We start from the raw sequence: 17,417 nt of genomic DNA, 5'->3' as shown, positions 1-17,417 counted from the left end.
ATAAAAAAGGTAAAATATTTGAATATAATTTTTTACGTATATTGAGTATTTTAGAGTTATTATCAAAAGAAAATGAAACTTACGATCATTTTAAAAATTCTGATTTTTAAATTACTTTTTTTTCAACAAAAATATGCATTCTAAACTGGTTAAACTTGTTGGAATTATTACTTATACTAATATAAAGAAATTCTTGTAAGGATTACTATAAATTTTTAATTTTTGTGGAAATGGGATATGTTTTATGTTTCACTTTTTCCTAAAAAATTCGAAAGGGTTCTCTTATTTTCATCATAACTTGCTTAATTTTCAAGCTATGAACTTCTTCTGCAGCTCATTTGATAGATATTCCGAAGTACTTTGACAAGTGCTTAACAGGTATATTTTATAAAGTGCATCGTTTTCCCGTTATTTAAGCTTGAATACTTATTGAGTACTCGTCGAAAATAATATACACTCAATTACCCATCACTCACTTTGAATTAACATTAGTTTAGTTCTTTAAGTAAGGGTTGTATTTATTTTTTTATTATCTTCAATTTCGTTAATAACTATTTTGTAAAAGCTTATAGTTTTTGAGTTATACGTGAAAAACAGCTTTAAAACAGGCATTTTTTTACGAAAAAATAAAATATTTGATATTTAATAACTCAAAAAGCAAATTTATTTTAATAACGTTATATAACAAATTTGGCTTAGAAATTGTCCCTCTACCGACTTATGGTATTATTTTTAATAAAATGATTTTCACCCCCAGAAGGGTTTGCATCATGTCACCTTTATTCCTTGAGGTATCCTCTATCTACTCACCAATTTTTATGAAAATCGATTAAGGTTCAACGAAATCGAAGGTGAAAAGCTTCAGTGACTGCACTATTCAATGCAAATCAGAATAGAAACATGCAAGCAATATTTCTTTATTTCTAACTGTTTTCTAGATACAAGAGTTCAAATTGATAATTTTACAATTTTTAACTTATTTTTTCACAAACATTTTACATTTCATATCAAAATTTACAAAGATTTTTTAACAAACAATTCAACCAAATTTTTTCTTAGGCTTTGTCAAAATAATTTTTAATATAAACGAAATTAAATATGAAAAAAAGTTTTACAGGTTCATAATTATAGTTAAGGTTTTAGAGATTTTTGAAATATAACTACAAAAACATGTTTTTCGTTATAACTTACCTAAATTCAATAATTTAGTCGATGGAAGCACGAATCTGTCACTGTCGTAAGCCAAACACTGACTGCGAAAATGTGACGTAAGTAACAGAAACTGACCAGTACTTACGTTATTATTCAGATTCAGATTCGGATTCGTTTATTCATGTCAATAACACAAGTGTTTAACACATGTCAAATAAAATTACACAAAGATTTGGACGCAATACAAATTAAAAAGATGCACAATACGACTAAGAGTATTAATAACATTAAATACTAACATTAAATACTAACATTAAAATCACATTAAATTTGATTACATTAACAATGGACATTGCTTAAAGTCATAAAATCCTAAAATTTAAATGCAAGAAATTCCTCATTACTATAAAAAACATTTTCTAACAAAATATCTTTAATTGTACTCTTAAATTGATTTAATGGAAGACACTTTAAACTATCTGGAAGTTTGTTGAAAAATTTAATAGCCCAGTATCCTGGCCCAGTTTGACATCTCCTCAATCTCCAGTAGGCTGGCACGAGATGGTGTTTATATCGGGTGTCATGTTGGTGTATGTTCTCATGGGCTTCAAAGTGCGCCCCTCCCCTCTTGATAAACATTAGGTTCTCAAGTATATATAGAGATGGAACAGTGAGAATTCTTAGGGACCTATATGCTTGCCTACAATCATCCCTATACCAAAGACCAGCAAGAACTCTAACTGCCTTACGCTGCCAACCAAAGACTGTCAACATTTCTGCTGAATGACCCCAGACTAAAATGGCATAGGCTAGATGAGACTGAAAAATTGCATGGTACACTGTTATTAAGACTTTATGTGAAACATTAGATGCCAGATTCCTGAGTACAAACAGATTTTTTGCTAGCTTTTTACTTAGACTGTTGATATGTTCACCCCATTGAAGCTTGGGATCTAATAATACACCCAGAAATCTGACACTGCTCATACCATCATTTACATTCTGTGTGTCTCTGAGAGAAAAAACAACTCTGTTGGTTTTTGCTGCATTGAGCAGTAATCGGTTTACGCAAAACCATTCATTGGTCACTGACTGTGACATAGAACCCTCAAGCGACTCCCCAAGTGTATCAGTTGTAAAAGACACTGTGGTGTCATCGGCGAAGAGTGTGTACTTTGCATTTGTGTTAATGCTCGTAAGGTCATTAATATAAATTAGAAAGAGAATGGGTCCCAGAACAGAGCCCTGGGGAACCCCAATATTATGGCGGTAAATGACGTTTGCTTACGTTATTATTATAGAAATAGTGCTAAAGTTGCGTTTCTTTTGCGGGTATGATTAAAACAATTCTGGACATACGTATTTAAAATGGTTAAAAAAAAAGGTTTAAAGTAATTCTAGGCTTACTACAATTTGGCAGTACCTTCTAAACACTAATAGCGTTAGTTTAATGAAAAAACATGATTTTTGCCAAAAATGTCACTTACGTTACTTTGCCAAAAATGTATCGATATGTGAAAAAACATTTGTTTTTTAATAAAAGTGATTTTTCGGATAAATTTTTTTAATTATCCTTCTTATCTATCACATTAAGTCAATAAAATAATGTATTTCCATTATCGGGTGTTTTCAATTATCCCTGCACCCCCAAACCCGTCATTACCCCGGATAACGGAGGTTCTACTGTACTTTTACTTAAAAAAAATTCCCAATTATTTTGATTTATACATACCACATTGACTCTGGTTTTCTTCAATTACATCTTCCTCTTCCTTAATCTTCGGCTCGGACTTCAAATTTTTACAGTTCATCAAATCACTATCATCTTCAATTTGTTCATGTTTTACATTTTCAATGGATACTGCGGTATTCATTTGGTTGAACCAACACTTGGAATCTTCATTAGTTGTATCATCTTCAGGTAGAAGCATTTGTTTTAATTCATTTTTTATGATAACTGGAAATTCTGTATTGTTCACACCATTGTTCTCTAATTCAGTTTCGCTTTTTATATTGAATACTTCATTTGTTGTGTAATTGTCTTCCTGCTTCTCCATACCTACTTGCTACTGTACTGTAAAGAAATTTTGGATTTTACCAATTCAGTAACAAAAAATGGACACCAAATCCACAAGACTATGTGCATTAAATCCACATTAAATAAATAACTAAAGTGATCGTTAGTCGTTAGTGTTCTTGCCTTCTTGCTATAGTTTTTAAGTTTTTATAGCATCGAGTAGAGTAAATAATAAAAAGATAAATTTTTTTATATACCCGCCATTCTTCTTCTTATTTAGTTTATTGGCCTCACCTGACCTTCACCTACTTGGGTATTTGGCCACCTCATTGTCGCGGAATGGGTAAACATAGATATAATAACGCATAGATTAGGCAAGGTCCGAAAAATAGCGTAACGCGGAGCAGTTCGGGTCGGTGGCAATGAACTGTCAATACGGATGGAATAGGCACAAAAACAACTAATGCAGCCACGATACAAGAGAGAGGTCCTAGAGAGAGACAGACAAGGTGGTGGAAACTTTGACAGGCCGTGTAATTTGAGTTGCCTATATCAACTTAAATCGGGGAAATATAAAAGTCTAAATATAAAAGTAACATAAAAACATAATCAAGGACTTCTTCACTTTGTATAAAACAGTCACTAATGTAGTATTTAAATAGTTTTAAAATTATTTAACTCCCAAATACTTTAGGAAAGTAGGTATTTGTTTTGATAAATACAAATAACAATTCTGAAAAGTATCTAAACACCAAGTATGGCACTGTGTACTCTATTTATCCCCTAAATACAAAAAAGTGGTTAAATTTTGAAATATGTACTGCCAATCAGCATTAGGCCTTAGCCAAGTTAAAATATAAGTTAAAATATTCAACGAACTGTAAATACTGATTCAATCGGGTCCATTTATATAGGCAACTCAAATTACACGGCCTGTCAAATTCTCCACCACCTTGTCTGTCTCTCTCTAGGACTTCTCTCTTGTATGTTGGTGTCAATCTTGCTTCACTATTTGAATGGGACATGGCCATTCCATCCGTATTGACAGTTCATTGGTCGGTGGTCTATCTATCTCTCTCTACCGGCGCTTAACTTTCTCTCTCCTAGCATATGATGGCCGCCGCCTCTGTGTTTCTGTCGTTCCGTTACTCCCACCTCTTGGTAGATACGCTCACATTCGCACGACAGACAAAGATAGCTAGACCACTGTACTTGATATTGGCGTTACACCCCGATGCATTGAGTGACATATAACTAGCCTGGTCTATTGTTAACATGTCTCTGGAATGAAAGGCGATGTTTAAAATGGCGACCGATAAGTCATCGAATGCATAATACTATAAATAAAGAGATAGTATATTCCCGTAGCGCAAATACGTCCGAGTTCGCGCATTGATGACGTAACTGGAGACCGGAAGTTGAATTTGAATTATTGTTAAAGTTAAATGGGATTTGTATGCATTATGTGATGAAATTATTCAATTAGCAAAATAACATTAAACTTCAATGTATTCGAAAAAAATTTAGTGTCGAGATTCCAGTCAAAATAACTGTCAAAGATAAAATATAAAATACACTTAGCTTACAACCGCGAACAATTCAAAGTAACCGGACATTACGAATGATTACGAACCATTACGAACTTGCCGGTCTCCAGTCACCCTCCAGTTACGTCACGACTTCCGGATATGCAATATATTTATCTTGAGTATCATGATCGAATGAAAACTAATCGACAATTTATGTGGCATTCAGCCGAAAATCACATAAGCGATTAGTCTGCTGAATGCACCCTCTATTTATTATATTTGCTACCCGGTTGTCAGATTGATTTAAAATTGACAGTAAAATTAAAATTAAGTTGGATTAAAATTAAATTTAAAATTAAGTTGGATTGGCCCACGGTTCTTAGACTAAACTATTCTAGAACTATTGAACCGTGGGATTGGCCTATGGATTCAATCACAAAATAAGAAAATATTCTGTGATCTGTGTTTCTACTTTCTTGGAAATGTTGCTAACTTCGCAATAGTTTTTAATACTTGCTCGCTCTTGTCGTTTGCCAAAATTAAAAAATCCGTTAATGTTTTTCTATAATTATTATGAAAATTAATGATTAGTGAAGTCCAGTTTTTAACATGTAAAGGAAATCATAAAATATCAATTGAAAGGGTAAAATAGAATTAAGGCTATACTGTTATATTTGTATTGGTAAGTATTTAAATTTAAACTTATACCATTTTAGGGGGTTAGTTTGAAAAATCTATTTACAGATTTTAAAATTATTTAATTGTTATTGATTTACGAAATGACGGGTCATAACTAGAAATTAATAAATTTCATTATTTATATTAGCATTAATGGGATATCCAGATCCTTCACAGATACACCGAACGGAAAGATCAGGTTCTCGAAATTATTATGACCCAAGTCTTAAGATCATGATCATAAGTGATCTGTGAAGTTTTACCAATATTCTTTCGTAATTCGTACACACCACTATCTATTTATATATGTGGTAGTGACTATCTTTAAAATACTACCTTCCGCTATTGCATTTTCTGAATCAGTTTGATATTGAGGGTTGAAGGGGAGCTGTTCAATAATTTTTTTTTGCAAATATCAAAGTAAGAAAAAAAATTCAGTGCAATGTGTGTTTATAAGGATAAAGTAAACATTTTCTTTGTTCAGATTACATTGTAAGACTGACTATTGGTTTTTTATTTTGTGCCCGAGTTGTTGCATTTTGTTAAAGTCATACAATAAAATGTTAAAAATAACGCTTTTCTTTTGTTATTCTAACAAATTTTTGATATTCTTAACATCGAAAACCTTTTTTTATATGTGCGGCATTGTGACATGCGACAGTGTGTCCACTCATGTAACTTTACGAGACGTGGCTACCAGAGGGTTAACAGCATCTTTACCTAACTAACTGCTTCTTCCAGACGTTAAGGGTATAGTGGGTAACTTCCCAGTGGATTTGTTGACAATGAAATCTATTTTAGGATAGTTCAGTTGATAATTCCATAAGGAAAAATCTGGATCTTTAAATTCATTTTCCTTGATTATAAAGATCTGTATTTCCCTTGATTATAATATCGCTGTTCAAAAGTTTAAACTCAAAAAATTTCATTTTTGTGTTTATTTCATTAACAAAATGCATTATGCATCACCTTTTTCCTAAAAAAAAAAAAACATATTATTGCAACCTTATAAGTGTCTCAGTAGATGGGCACAATTAAAAAAGTTTTCAGTGAAAAACATTTTAAAAAAAGTATTTCAAAGAGCTATTTACTTAACACCAATTTATTTATTTATTTAACACCAATGTGTTTTAATTTTACTTTTGGGAAAAAGAGTTGAAAACCAAAGTTTTGGTGGAAAACTATTACAGTGGAACCTCGATTATCCGTCTCTCCATTAACCGTCACCTCTGTTAACTGTCAGGGTACATACAGAAGTTGTATTGATTACATAAGCAAAAATTTTAATGTAAAAAAAAATTAATTTGATTTGTGACAAGGACACAAACGGCTATTCATTGCTGACAAATGTGTCGATACATATCAAAAACGCCTAAGCCACGAATAAATGTTTTTGAGATAATGAGGTTTTTCTGTGCATATGATTTGAACCTTGCATGTAACTTAGGTTGGATTGATAAAATCTATCAACTTCTGCGCATAATTTCTTTAAGAAGCCGAGGACTTAGGTAGTATTGATATACACGAAAAGAATCAAAATTTCTTACTGAATTTAAGAAATACATAATATGTTGAGCAATACTGGACTTGGGCGAGTTTGATATCTATCGACTCAAATAAAGAAATCGTGGAAATGGCAACAAAGGCAGGCCAAACAGATTCAGAAGCTGACACAGACTTGGAATTTGACTGTAGCTATGTTGATAAACCTATTGTAACTGACAAAGATTTGCGTAAATAATCTAGAGAAGCTGCATCGCATATGCAATAATTCATCGAGTGGTATTCTCAACAAGAAGAAGCCAATAAAGTAGATTGCATGATCTTATGCCGATTAAGAAATTCAGCAGTTGCAAAATGTGAAGCAATAGTAAAACAAACAAAGATTTCAGAATATTTTAAATTGATTATATTGTATGAACACAAATCCCTCTTATATTGTCAAACAAACGATACAAATAAAATTTGAGAGTTGTACTATGAATTTTTAATTTTTTTAATGCTCTGTTAACCGTCTTTTCAATTATCGGTGATACCCTTGGTCTGGTGCTCTGACGGATAATCGAGGTTCTACTGTATTTCAAATCAAAATGTCGTTTTTTGGTTGTAATAATTATTTTCTTCAACAAATATTTTTCCTATCCTACTCTAACGAAAACCTCCAAAAAAATAAAAGAAGGAAGAAAATTTGGGAATAGGTAGTTGAAATTGTCTGTTATTATACAGTGCATTCATTAAGTGTGGAAACGGTCTGTTATCTCATGACTTAATTATTTTCAGAGTTAAAGCTCTGACAGGTCGATTTTTATATTTAAATTATGATTTTTTGATGTACTTATATCCCATAATAGTGACATCATCGATGATTTTCTAAATGGGAATAATGGTCCTTTGGTAGCTCATAACAAAGGTTATTTAATTCTATAATATAAACATTCAGTAATATAAACATTAACATCATTATTTACACAGGGTGGCCAAAAAAATAAGTTTTTGAATTAAATTAATTGCAGCATAAAGAACAATAAATGTAATTTATTTAACTCAAAATACACTTTACTGCTATCAGAAAAGAGAAAAAAAAATGTTTATTTCGCAAATAAACATTGCTTTTAAACTGCTTAAACTGCTAGGAGGCAAGGGGTGGCTGTTTGACATTTAATTTAAGCGAAAAGCAATGTTTATTTATGAAATAAACATTTTTTTATATCTTCTGGCACTATTAAAATGTATTTTGAGTTAAATAAATTACATACATTCTTTTTTTGCTTCAATTAATTTAACTCAAAAATGATTTTTTGGCCACCCTGTATAAGTAATGATGTTAGTGTTTATATTACTGAATAGAGAATTAAATCACCTTTCAAATGAGCTACCACACGACCCCTATCCCCATTTAAAAAAATTATCACTATTATGGGATATACGTCAAAAAATCTAAAATTAATTAAGTCATGAGATAATAGGCCGTTTCCACACTTTATGAATGCACTGTATGGGTAATTCTTATATAAGAGGTAACTTGCGCGACAATCAGTTTAAAATAGAAATTTTGTTCTGGAAGTTGTTATTTTTTGCTATGAAACACATCACCATAATGTACTTTATTAAATAACATTATGATTAAAGGCCAATTAAAGTATATCTTTCTGAAATTCCTTATAAAGTCTAAAAATGTCTCTACCCTGGCCTGTCCTCTTGCCGGCTTCAGTTTAATTTGAAGATGATACATTACTTCTTTATATCAGTTGCTAAACTAAAATATATTAAACACGAACATCATTAAATATATTTAATTATTATTAATAAAAAATTCAACAATATTTATTTATTTCCAATAATTTTTAAATTTAAAGTTTGTCCCACTTTGTTTTGTGTATCTACCCTGCCAAATTTCATTCAGCTACTAAAAACATAATATAAAACAGATATATTCGAAATAGTGCTCAAGATCATCTATCGATGCGTAGTTAGCAATGCAAAACACACGAGCCATGAGAGAATCGCCATTTTTTAGTTGTTGCAACAAGTTCCAGGAGTGTGTTGGCTTCTCGAGGTGATTGTGTCTCTCCACTGGTAAGTCACAAAAGTTATATTATTCATCTAATTTATTTACATTTACTGCTCTAATTTAATAATAATGTAAGAGTTAAAATGTGATACATAATGTACTGAAACATTTCTTATGTCAATTAGAACATAAGAAATTATCATGAAAACGTCTCTCCTCTGGCAAAATAACTGCCAGGGGAGAGACTTGTTGACCAGGGGAGATAATGTTAATGCAAACTAAGTCAGATATAGCTTATTTTCATCAATGTTACTGTTTTAAATACATAATTTAAATAATTCTGGTAAATAGTTAAAGACTAAAAAATAAAGGTGGTTCTCAGTTCATATTGTTATTAAATTATTGTCTTATATTGTTACAGATCATGGCACCACGGAAAAAGTTAACACATGAAGAAAGATTACAGAAGAAACGTGAAGCAGAGAAACTATGATATTAAAAGATTAAAAATGATCCAGAAAAATATGAATTGCAAAAGCAAAAAGAAAAGCAAACATATTTAAATAACAAGGAGAAAGGACTTATAAAGACTGTCGATCAAATGACTCATTTAGAGAGCAATGTAAGGCACAAAAGATATGGAAAAAGAAAGCAAGAGAGCGAAGGCAATGACTTGCGCTTCAAAATATAACTAATCTTTTGGCAACACCATTGATGTCAGATGTTAATAATTATCAAAGTTTTAATTCTCATAGAAGGGTTGTAGCTGCCAAACTTAAATCAGACCAAGATATTTAACTAATAAGAAAAAAGATGAGACCATACATAAACTTACTTAAAACTAAAATGGTTACCTACAAAGATTACGAAAGCCTGAAAAACTGACACCTAACAGCAAAGAGAACAGGTGTCGAATTCTCCAAGTTCCAGAGAAAAAGTGAAGGAAAATTTATTGTTTGCAGAAGTGCTCAACCAACAATTAAAAGAAAATTATTCCTCTCTTCCAAATAATAAAGAAAAATAATTTTCAAAAGAATGATAAGCGGAAAATTGGTGAGAAAATACGGCATACTACAGAACGAAAAAATATGAAACCTTTAAGAAAAATTGGATACGAACAATTACTGGAAAATAAATGGAACGCCAAAGCCCGTTATGAACTAATGAAGAAAGAAATTATAAATTTTCTCCAAGATGACTTGAATACGAGGTTATGTGCCGGCAAAAAAGATTATGTGACGAAGAAAGGAGATAACAAACAAAAGAAAGTTCTTGTGGATACTCTAAGAAATCTCCTCATATCTTTCATCCTTTCATGAAGACCTGCAAAATATCATCTTCTGTCGCCTTAAGCCATTTTGGATAGTATAACCGAATTGCGACAAATGTGACACTTGTTTGTATGTTACACACGCCAAGATGGATCTGATGCTCACAGCTTTATTTCAAGCTAAGATTATCTCTGTACAAAGCATCAAAATCTGCTTCATATAATTTGTCCCTTCATCAATGATGTGATTGCTGACCACTCCAGAAGATACATGAATCGCAGCGTAGACCATCCAAATCATCTCATAGACGAATTATTCAACCCTCCACTATATAATTGACAGACGCCTCAAAAGACTTTGGCCAGAAGACCTAGCTGCTAGGTAAATTCCAGAGAGTCGTCAATGGACGACACCTGCCACAAGCCAAGAACATACATCATATTTACTTATTACTTTATTGAAGTAGTTTGTAAATTAGCAATAAATAAATAAATAAAAAATATAATTTGTTGCAATAGGTATAACGAACAGTGCTTTTCCTGAGAATGTTTAGCTTGTAAAAATAAAGGACTCAAATACAAAGAATTTGGCTGAAATAAATCTGATTAATGTTTAATGTGATTGGTAAAAATGATAGTCTGATTCTATGTTAAATACCATGTTTAATTAAAGTTGATATTACTAATTTTGTTACTTTTACTGTCACAAATTCTCTCCCCTGGCCAAATAAGTATCTACCCTGATCTTGATGTCTCTACCCTGCCCAATATATTTACCCTGGCTTTGTAAAAAGTAATAAAACATGCATAAATTGACTTGCCCTTGTGTGAAAAGATAGTTAAGTAGGACAAAAATCGTAATATAAGGTTTTAATGTCAAAACCAGTGGTGTCATGGCAAAATTAGCAGTGCCGGAACGCACTGCTAATTTTTGTTTACAAAAGCTAAATTCTCTATTTATTTTTTTTTCTTTTCTTAACCAGTGTGGGAACGGCGTTCCCACGCGTTCCCATACCATGACACCACTGGTCAAAACGGCAACTTTTTTCCTTGGCTGTATCCTCTCTGTACTTGATACCTCTTATATAGGAATCACCCGTATAATAAAGAGTTTACAATAATACTTCCCCTCCATTTTACAAAAATTTGGAAATACGGGGTGAAAAATATTTTCTCGGGGGTGAATATTTTCTTGGTAGTGAAAAAAATATATGTTCAAAATAAGTCCGAAATTGGATAAAATGACTAATTCTAAGCAACTTTTGTTCAATAGAGTTTTTTTCACTAAGTCAATACTTTTCGAGTTATCTGAGTGAATATGTTCATTTTTAACAAAAAAAAAAATGTTTTTTAATGGTTTTTCACAAATAAGTAACTCAAAAAGTAAGTATTTTAGCGAAAGAAATATTCTTAGCAAAAATATAGCTTATAAAAAAATGAAAAAAATGGTGTATGCATGAAGCCTCTAGACTCAGTAAAAAACGAGTTGTAGCTAAAGAAAAGTAGGTCCTTATTCGTCAAATTCCAATTCGAATATTTCAACGTGAAATAACCAAAAAACAGAGCACTTTTCGGGGAAAACTCATTATAACTTTTTTAAAGATTTATTTTTGTTTAAAAAAAGGTTTATTTTTGTTAAAAAAAAACTTCTAACGTTAAAAGTAAGGGAGTTACACTCAAAATATTGTTGGTTCCTTTTATTTTTTGGCAAAAAAATCACAAAAATCACCCCCTAATTAGCTTCCCAAATAAAATTGATTGTTACTTCACAAGTTACTCTACTTATGTATTGCCTCTATGGTCTATAAGTTTCATTGGTTCAAATTCCATTTTTGAAAGTTTTCCAAATTTTTGAAAAAAATTGGTTTTAAAGTAAACCATTTTTTTAATTTTGTAACTTAAAAATTATTAGTAGGGGAGACCGGGGTTGGTTGTTACAGATTTGGCTAAAAGAATAATATAACAAAAACTATTTTTAAGAAATGTATTTTAAATAAATCAAACAAAAGTTTAACACTTCTTTTACTTATTAAAGAACTGAAATAAAACTTAAACACTATTGAGTTAGACAAAAAGTGTAAAATATATGCTGACGACAAACGTAACAACCAACCCCGTTATGGGCTGGTTGTTACAACCAACCCCAAAACCATGGTTTGTAAAAAATGCTGAATAACTTTAACAAAACTATATTTATTGAGCAACTATATAGTAAAAAAGAAACATAATATACTGATGCATTTACACGCCACAAGAATATTTAATATCATTATGTATTACCATACCAAAGATATTAATACTTACTTCGGCACATTAAATTTTATTCGGAGGCATGAAAACACATAACCACACTCTACGGGATTATACGATGGACTGGCGCTGTGTTGTTTGGATATATTATAGGTAACAGACATGCGCGAAATTCTTTAGACTTGTTATGGAGTCAACCACTATTCGTAAGTAATAAAATAGTGTGTAACAACCTGGCAATGTAACAACCAACCCCGGTCTGCCCTAATCCCAAAAATCTAACTTTTTTAAAGATGTTGTTCTGAAGCTATTTCCTTGTGGCATTTTTATAATTACGTATTTTTTATGGGAAATAAGCCACAATTTTACTAAAAAATGAATTTATTAACGTTTCGAAGCCCAAATCGGGTTTCGTTGTCAAAATACAAAATACTATTAAAATAAAACAAACATGTTGTTGCTAGATTAAATAAATTATTAGAAGAATTTTTTTACTTGACTCATTTATATTGGCAATTCAGACGTATATTATACATTTTAAAGTAGAAGACTTTAAAATGATAACGCCAATATTTATGAGTTGCGTTCCTGAAAAAATATGAAACGTTAATAAATTCATTTTTTAGTAAAATTGTGGCTTATTTTTTAAAGATTTTGATGTATGTTTTGCTTTTCTGAATATTTACGATTTTTTGTTTTCTTGTTAGACAAAAATTGGTTATGCTATGGCTGTTCAAAATTTGCCTAAACTCGTGATAAGTTACTCATTCAAGCCATTTTAACTACAGCCTTTTGAAAAATAATCCCTTGAACCGATGAAACTTACAGATCATAATATAAAGAATACATAAGCAAAGTAATTTGTGAAGTGGTAACAATTAAATTTACTTGGTATGCTAATTAGGGGATGATTGTCGCGATTCTTTTTACCAAAGAATAAAAGGGACCCACAATATTTTGAGCATAACTGACTTATGAAAGATTACAGCGAAACGGTAGAAGATTTGAAAAATTTTTAAATTGAATAGTTTGTAAGTTGATAAAAGCTACATTTTAAAATTATTTTGAAATATACAGGGTGTCCCAATAAATGGCGGCGTATCAAAGTTATATTTTTTCTTATGAAACACCCTGTATTTTATTGCATTTTTTAATTGTCCGCAAAAAATAAGGTATAGTTTCATAAGGCTTCCCTATACCTATGTACAGAGTGTTCTGAGTTATGTTGACTTTTCTTAAAATGTAAAGTTTTAAAAGAAGGCTTATTCTCAAGTTATTTAAGAAATTATAAAAACATTACTTTTACATCTAAATAGTTGGATATTGGTTGAATGTATCCCATGATTAATTATTACACATTTGTCTACAGGGTGTTCAAAATTTACAGTTTCATTATTGGAGTATTCAATGTGTCATATGATGCTTATTTTAAATGGAACACCATGTATATTAATAAATAATTATACTAACCAAATTTACCTCTTTCGAATGGTATATGAATGTCCTATATCTAGGTGTCATAGTTTTTGCGTAATTTACAATATTTAAATTCTTAATCTGTAAATCGATTTTAAAACAAAAGATTATTAATGTCATTGTATGACATTGTCAGTGCGGTCTGGTAATTATCAAAACTATAAACATCCGTGTATGATATTCAATTTTTTTTTTACTTAAAAATGGCTTTGGAAGAGCCAATTACATTCAAATTTAATTGTTCCTAAAAATAATTAATCACACTATCTATGAAAGAGTAGACATGCTACTTTGCATTGGGGAATATTTTTAAAATTTTCTCTTAGCTTCTAAAGTTTACGCTTAAAAGTATCCTGATAGAAGACACCCAAAAAAGGACGTTTTTGAGAAATTTCTCGATAGATTCCGTGCTACTGGTAATGTTGCATAGGTAGGAAAAGTTAAATAAAACTAAACCATGTAATTTTGATGACGTCAACGAACTTGATGTCCTGCTTTCTCTTACGGAAAACCCAAATACTAGTACCTACGTGAAAAATGTCGAGTCAATTGGAGATCAGTCAAACAAGTGTATGTAGAATACATATGAAAAACCACTATCATCCGTATAAAACTCAACTACACCAGCATTAGACAGAAGAGGAACGTTTAACTTTTCGTTTATAGACTTTAGAATTTGGAGAAGATCCTGATTTTTTTAAGAATGTATTGTGTACAGACGAATCTACCTACTTTTAATAATAATCGTCTAGTTAATAGACATAACTTTCATTTTATTATGATACAGTAAACAAACATTTTACTGTTGATCGCCAACACCGATGAAGTGTTAATGTTTGGGGCAGTATTCTGATCCAGTACGTTATCGACCCATATTTTTTTGACGAAAATCTGAATGGAGCATATTTTTTAAATTTCTTAAAACAAGTTTTTTGAATCCTTCTTAAAACCTTCCACTTAGCGTGCGAACAAACATGTGGCTCCAATTGGACGGAGCTCCTGCTTATTTTTGACGTGATGTTAAGAACAACCTCAGCATAAAATTTAGAAATAAATGGATAGATTCGGTCCATATATTTGGCCACCTAGGTCACAAGGATTGACCAAGATGATTTTTTTTTAAATAAGGTTATATTAAAAATATTGTAAATGCTGCACTTCCTAACCCAGGAACCTGTGTTTATGGAAATGTGTAATAATCAATCATGGAATGCATTAATTATAAGATAATTACCAGACCGTATTGTCATAAAATGACAATGTCATACAATGATATTAATTAACTTCATCTTTTGTTTTAAAATCGATTTACAGAGTAAGAATTTAAATAATTGTAAATTACGCAAAAACTATGAGACCTAGGTATAGGACATCCATATACCATTCGAAAGAGGTAAATTTGTTAAGTATAATTATTTATTAATATACATGGTGTGCCATTTAAAATACGCATCATATAACACATTGAATACCCCACTAATGAAACTATAAATTTTGAACACCCTGTAGACAAATGTGTAATAATTAATCATGGAATACATTATACCAATATCCAACTATTTAGATGTAAAAGTAATATTTTTATAATTTCTTAAATATCTTGAGAATAAGCCTTCTTTTAAAACTTTACATTTTAAGAAAAGTCAACATAACTCAGAACACTCTGTACATAGGTATAGGGAAGCCTTATGAAACTATACCTTATTTTTTGCGGACAATTAAAAAATGCAATAAAATACAGGGTGTTCCATAAGAAAAAATATAACTTTGATACGCCGCTATTTATTGGGACACCCTGTATATTTCAAAATAATTTTAAAATGTAGCTTTTATCAACTTACAAACTATTCAATTTAAATTTTTTTCAAATCTTTTACCGTTTCGCTGTAATCTTCCGCCCCGTTAGTGGTGACTCACCCTGTATATATTTCATATATATTATTTGTTTTTTTATATATTTAAATATATTTGATATAAACCTTTTTTTAAACTCTTTAAAAAAGTTGTAATGAATTTTCCCCGAAAAGTGCTCGGTTTTTTTGGTTATTTCACATTGAAATATTCGATTTGGAATTTGACAAAGAAGAACCTACTTTTCATTAGCTACAACTCTGCTTCTGCTGGGTCTACTTACAGCCCTCATGCGTACACCATTTTTTTTTTCACTTTTTTATAAGCTATATTTTTGCTAAGAATATTTTTTTCGATGAAATACTTACTTTTTGTGTTATTTGTGAAAAACCGTCCAAAAACATGTTTTCTTTTTTGTTAAAAAAGAACTAGTCACTCACAAATAACTCGAAAATAATTGACTTAGTTAAAAAACTCTATAGAACAGAAGTTGCTTAGAATTAGTCATTTTATCCAATTCCGGACTTATTTTAAATGTGTATTTTTTCACCCTCGAGAAAACATTTTTCGCCTCGTATTTCACAATTTCTGTAAAATGGGGGGGATGTAGAATTGTAAACTTTTTCTTATATAATAATAGACAATTTCAACTACCTATTCCCAAATTTTCATCCATCCTTTATTTTTTTTGGGTCAGATTGTTCTTTGATCGGGCTAAACAGGTAAAATATTGATACAAAAATTGAATGTATACTAACTAAAAAAAATATTAGGATTATCAAAGCAAATATTTTCTTTGGCTCTCCTGTAAATTTTTAATATTTTGAATTGTTATAATTTAGAGCAGGATGTAAGATATACAGAGAACTTTCTTATTTCAAATAGAATACCCTGTATCTTTTTTGCGTTTTGAAGTCCTTAAGAAATACTGATTATTTTTCATGTTATATTCCCTATACCTAGGGTTACCATACGTCCGGATTTCGTCCGGACAGTCCGGATTTGAAAGACATGTCCGGATTGGCGTCCGGATATGAGAAATGTCCGGATTTTTTCTTTACTAAAAAAAATATTTAAAAAAAAACATATTTAACAAATTACTCGAAGATCTCAAAGATGCAAATTTTATTACGGTTACAATTGATAGTTCAAACAGAAACGAAATCAAACTGATTCCGGTATGTGTTCGTTATGGTTCGGTTATGTTCGGTTTTAATGAAAATGAAGGTGTCAACGTGAAACTTTTATTTTTTGATGAACTTCCGGGTAAAACATCTGATCTTTTAGTAGAACATGTTTTAAAATGTATTAAAAAGTACTCTATTGATTCAAAAGTAGTTTGCCTTTGTGCTGATAATACCAATACTAACTTTGGGGGTGTCAAAAGGCAAGGACAAGGATATGTTTTTTCCTTGGACTACCCCTGTCCGGATTTGGCCTTAATAAATTATGGTAACCCTACCTATACCTAAATATTTTCAGAGTTATTGCTACATTTATTAAAAAAAAAAGATTTAAGCAAATTATAAAAACTCAATTTTTTCGGCCCGGGTAGACATTATTTTACGTTCTTTGGATCATTGGGAACAAAAAAGGTCTTTTGTAATTTTTCTCTAAAGTTAATCGTTTTCGAGTAATAAACAATTTAAAACTGAAAAAAAAAAAATCGAAGAATGACGATTT

The 17,417-nt window shown here is 30.8% G+C and overlaps 2 protein-coding genes across 6 annotated transcripts in view; one reads left to right on the top strand and one right to left on the bottom strand.

Annotated features, from left to right (window-relative positions):
* The window catches only part of LOC126882233 (gastrula zinc finger protein XlCGF57.1-like), a 45,618-nt gene extending 42,146 nt beyond the window's left edge, over positions 1–3,472 (bottom strand). The window contains exons 1-2 of one of the 3 annotated variants that reach the window (XM_050647056.1): positions 3,353–3,399; positions 2,885–3,226 (exon numbers count right to left, since the gene is read on the bottom strand). In XM_050647056.1, coding sequence (XP_050503013.1) covers positions 2,885–3,209 — 325 coding nt within the window. In that variant the 5' untranslated portion in view covers positions 3,210–3,226; positions 3,353–3,399. Of the gene's footprint in view, positions 1–2,884 lie in introns of all 3 variants that reach the window. The other 2 variants (XR_007697234.1, XM_050647055.1) reach the window with 2 other exon arrangements.
* A 1,691-nt stretch (positions 3,473–5,163) lies between these two features.
* Positions 5,164–17,417, top strand: part of LOC126882227 (uncharacterized) — a 143,759-nt gene continuing 131,505 nt past the window's right edge. Inside the window, exons 1-2 of one of the 3 annotated variants that reach the window (XM_050647040.1) lie at positions 5,164–5,380; positions 5,525–5,687. In XM_050647040.1, coding sequence (XP_050502997.1) covers positions 5,683–5,687 — 5 coding nt within the window. In that variant the 5' untranslated portion in view covers positions 5,164–5,380; positions 5,525–5,682. The remainder of the gene's footprint in view (positions 5,381–5,524; positions 5,688–17,417) is intronic. The other 2 variants (XM_050647038.1, XM_050647039.1) reach the window with 2 other exon arrangements.

The sequence above is a fragment of the Diabrotica virgifera genome, chromosome 3 (assembly GCF_917563875.1).
Source record: "Diabrotica virgifera virgifera chromosome 3, PGI_DIABVI_V3a".
In the NCBI taxonomy this organism is placed as follows: domain Eukaryota; kingdom Metazoa; phylum Arthropoda; class Insecta; order Coleoptera; family Chrysomelidae; genus Diabrotica; species Diabrotica virgifera.
This window is presented reverse-complemented; position numbering and strand designations above follow the sequence as displayed.